Below are 4,227 nucleotides of genomic sequence, written 5' to 3'. Positions count from 1 at the left end.
GGACGCGGTGGCCGGTTCCACGGCGTCGAGTGGTTCTGCCCCGTCCCGCCCTGACACGCCGCGGGCCGAGCATCCCGGGGCACCGCACACACGATTCGGGGCGTCGCACCCATCCGCCATCCCACCCCTGCCACGAGTGTGCCAGGCCTCTGCACAGGGGCGACGGCGGCTGGTGCCCGGGTGCCACCGGGGGGGTTTATCCAGCACCGAATTATCGCCCGCCGTGCCCAGATGAGAGCGGGCAGAGCAGCGGTGCGCACCCCCGCTGCCCTCCCTGCCTGTCCCTGGCTTCGGCAGAGGTCCTTGGCCAGGGTGCCCCATCCTGCCCAGAGACTCCTGGAAAAAAGCTCTGCCGGGCAGGATCCCCCCCATCCTTGTCTCGTCCCCCTCCTCCCCCAGGCACCCGGATCATCTACGACCGCAAGTTCCTGCTGGACCGCCGCAACTCCCCCATGGCCCAGACCCCGCCTTGTCACCTCCCCAATATTCCTGGTGTCACCAGTCCTGGCTCGTCCGGCGAGGAGCCCAAAGCGGACACTAACAGCCTGAACCACCAGGAAGGGAAGCCATCCATGGGTAAGAGACCCCCGGGGGTGCGCTGGGGGGGTATGAGGTGGTGGGTGACCCCCCTAACGCTTCTCTCCTTGCCTCTCACCAGGGGACGACGCTCAGTTCGAGATGGATATCTGAGCGGGAACCACGGAGAGGCAGCAACTCCCCAGACCTGTGCACACCCCAGTCAGCTTAGCAAGGACCTGTCCCGGCGAGGCGGAGGTGGCAGCGGTCCCCACCGGCGGCCCCCTCCCCGCACCCTTCTCCCCCTCTGTCTGGGGAGTGCAGCTCTGGCTTCACCCCCTTTGCAGGTGACCGGTCCCAGCATGTGCCGGCTGGAGCATCCCTTCTGGATCCGGCCCTAGTCCTCTTCCTCCTCCGCCTGCCGGCAGCCTGATCTCCATCGGGCTCCTTTTTAAAACATCCCTTCGCCTCTTCTGCTGCCTCACGCTCCGCTCCCCCCTAAAGAAACCCAGACCCTCCTGTTACTCCAAACCTCTTGTTGCCGGCAGCTTGGCGGTCCGAAGCTGTGTCACCCCCTTTGCTCCTTCTCCTGGATAATAATTTGGGCAGCCTTGTGGGAGGAGGGCGAAAGTATCGCTCCTAAAACCGAGTGCCTGCTTGCACCAGGGAGGGGTTTTTTCAGCTTCCCTGGGACCTGCTGGCATTCGGTGGAGGACAACGTTGACAGCATGTTCCCTTCGGTGCTCCAGGTGCCCACATCTGTCTCCTACCTGGATTTCTTCTGTCTTGACCCTTTGACTGGGGGCTGTGTCCCCAACCCTCCAGCCAGGACTCAAAGTGATGTAGCCATATGTTACAAACCCCCCCTTGCTTTTATTTTTTTGGTACTAAAAAGGGGCACTTTACCAACAACGCTTCTTTTTTTGGGCTGGGGACAAGCACCTCTGGGAAAGTGCTTTCTAGTGCTTTTTTTTTTTTTTTTTTTTTTTTTTAAACCCTTTAAAATGTGAATAATACAGGAGTGAAATCCCTTGGTGCCATCCGATGTCTCAGGAATAGCTGGGTGCCCGGGGGGGCGATGCGGAGGCTCGCTGGTGGGACACAGCAGGGATGTGGTGCTGCAGTGCCGGTGTTGGTGCCATCCTCGGTGCCATCCTCTGCTTGCTTTTTGCACCGGGGCTTCCCCCAGCTGGGCCGTGCTGCTTTGGATAGAGGGTTTCCGTGTTAAACTCCCTGCCACTGCCAGCTGTGCCAGCCTGGCACTTCGTGGCCATCCTGCCTGTGCCCGGCATCTTGAAACCCCCCAGAGATGGGATTTATTTTTGCCTCCTCTCTCGGTGCGACTCTCGCCTTGAAGAGCAGTGTTTGGTGAGGGTGTGCGTGGCGGGGGATGCCGCGGCGGTGCCGTGCTGTGCTCCCCAAGTCCACCAGCCCCCTCCTATTTTGTTTTTTTTTTTTTACTGCCTGTTGGGCTGTCAACAGCTTTGCAACCTTCTCAAGTGCCATTTTATCAGCCCCCCCACCTGAGTGCCTGCTCCATCCATCCATCCTCCCTCGCCAGGGTCGTGTCCCCCCACCCCCCGGGGAACTGGTGCCTGCTGGGGTGGTGGCTCTGCGTGCCGGGGATGGGTACGCCCCGCACCAGCATCCGTGCTGCAGGCTTTGTGCACTTTCCGTCCGGTAATTTATTTCTCTAGGTGTGTTTGGTGCGGGTCGGCATGGCGGGTGGTTGCAAGCTCCCATCTTCCAGCTGCTTTTCTCGTGGCGGGGGAGGGCTGCCACTCGTTTTGGGGGGGAAAAGCAAAAAATAAACAAACCCTTCCCCTTGCATGGGTAGTGCTCAGTGGGATGCGATGTGAACATGTAGCCAGCCGTCGTAGGCGCACGAGTGAGTGAGTGCAAGTAGAAATATGTATATGCGTGTGGGTGGGTGGTGATAAGACACACACAAATATATATCTTATATATAAATAAATATATTTTCCTTAAAGCGAAGATCCTAGGAGGTCTGTTAGGTCCTCGATGGAGGGAGTGACAGGGGCAGGGGGCGAGGACATCCTTTGTGGAGCGGGGACAGCCGCTGCAGGTGCAGGGACCCAGCGCCCTCGGTACAGATGCTCATTTTGGGAAACCTGCTCTCCAAGCCAAAAAAAAATTAAAACTTATGGACAGGAGCCAGAGGGAAACCACGTTTTTTTTCTAAACACCCCCTTTCCCAACCTCCTTTTGTCTCCATTCCCCATCCCAGCGACTTTCTCCTGGTTCTCTTTTATAACCGGGCTCGGGACTGAAGAGCAGGGAGGGAGTGCCTGGCCTCGCCGGGGCAGCTCCTCTGCTAGTCAGGGTATAGATTTGGGTTTTTTTACCGACTTCAAGCAGGTGTTTGGGAGGAGAAAAGCTCTCGCCAGTGGTTGCTGTTACAGTGAGATCAATAAAGATCTTTGTTCTATTAAATCGAGGTGATGGAGGTTTCTTCTGACCATGACTTGGGGTGCAGGGGAGATTGTCCCTTCCCTTCAGAGCAAATGCCACCTGGGCTTCACTCCCCTCGTGGGTCAACCCTCCTTCCTTTATATTTTAGCTTGTTTTTTATTTTTTCCCTCCCAAATTCTAGGGGAGTTTCTTTCCAAATTTCAAATTTGGATGATCTGGGCCGAGGGCAATAAATCAGGAACGATCCCCCACCTCTTGCCAGGCCATAACTCAGTGTTACAAAGAGCAGAGGGTAGTCAAACTCGGAACCAAGAGCCAAGGGTTAAGGTGGGGGGGACAGGATGGGACATGACTGCAAGGTTTTATGTACAGAAAAATCTGATTTTACCATAGAAAGGTCTCCCACATGCAAAATTGCTGCAAATTGGTAATCTATTTTATAACACCAGGTGCAAAAATCTGTATAGACCTTGGCATCAAACTAGATGTGCCAAAGGAAGGCCTGCTGGGACATATCCAAGCCAGACTCTGAATGTGCAAATCCCTGAACTTAAGCTGAATTTAAATTGAAAACCCTCAGCAATTTCCCACATTGCTACTAAAGGCACATTTGCACCAGCCTGGGGGTACCCCCCTGGTGACCCCGCTGATGCTGAAGGGAGTGTGTGCCAGCACACAGTGCCCGTCCCTGCCTTGTGAGTGCTGGGCGGGTTTCCCAAACATCAGCTGCACTGCTAAGGCCTCGTGTAAACTGGGTTTTAGCTGCCAGGGGACTGCAAAACTTGCAAAGCCAAAGCTGACTTGCAAATCGGTGCTGACCAAAGAGAGCAGGTGGGTATGAGCATGGGGGTACAGCCACCACCACCTGAGCTCATCCTTCAGGGCCCTGATGGATATTAGCAGCCCTGAGCAGCCTCCCCTAGGCTCCTCCATCCCTAGGAGCACATTTAAGCCCAGGTTCTGGCCTGGCTGCATCCCTCAGCCCATGTGGTTGCCTCATCTCTGCTGATTCTGGAGGGTCCCAGCCCAGGCTCGTGCCCTTGCAGGGGGCTGCACTGATGCAGGTGTGTGGCCACAAATTGTTCCGGTCCAGGACGTCACTTTAATAATACTTAAGTTTTAAACCAAGTAGCAGCGCAGTCAGCATTTTTTAACACGATCCACTCTTTATGGGGGGGGACTCTGAGCAGCAAAAACCTTTTTGCCCCCTAGCAGGAAGGGTGCTGCAGGATGGGTGGGAGTAGGATGTGCCCTCCCTCCAGCTGCAGCAGCCAGATC

General features: G+C 56.1%; 1 protein-coding gene across 1 annotated transcript in view; it reads left to right on the top strand.

Annotated features, from left to right (window-relative positions):
• EIF4EBP2 (eukaryotic translation initiation factor 4E binding protein 2) overlaps nt 1-2,970 on the top strand; it is a 3,181-nt gene extending 211 nt beyond the window's left edge. The window contains exons 2-3 of the mRNA XM_026851761.1: nt 158-576; nt 659-2,970. Coding sequence (XP_026707562.1) covers nt 158-576; nt 659-690 — 451 coding nt within the window. The 3' untranslated portion in view covers nt 691-2,970. The remainder of the gene's footprint in view (nt 1-157; nt 577-658) is intronic.
• Nucleotides 2,971-4,227: the final 1,257 nt, after the last annotated feature.

This window comes from Athene cunicularia (genome assembly GCF_003259725.1).
Source record: "Athene cunicularia isolate RWA chromosome 6 unlocalized genomic scaffold, athCun1 chr6_part2, whole genome shotgun sequence".
Classification (NCBI taxonomy): domain Eukaryota; kingdom Metazoa; phylum Chordata; class Aves; order Strigiformes; family Strigidae; genus Athene; species Athene cunicularia.
The sequence above is the reverse complement of the archived record's forward strand: the minus strand, read 5'-3'. Positions and strand labels throughout refer to the sequence as shown.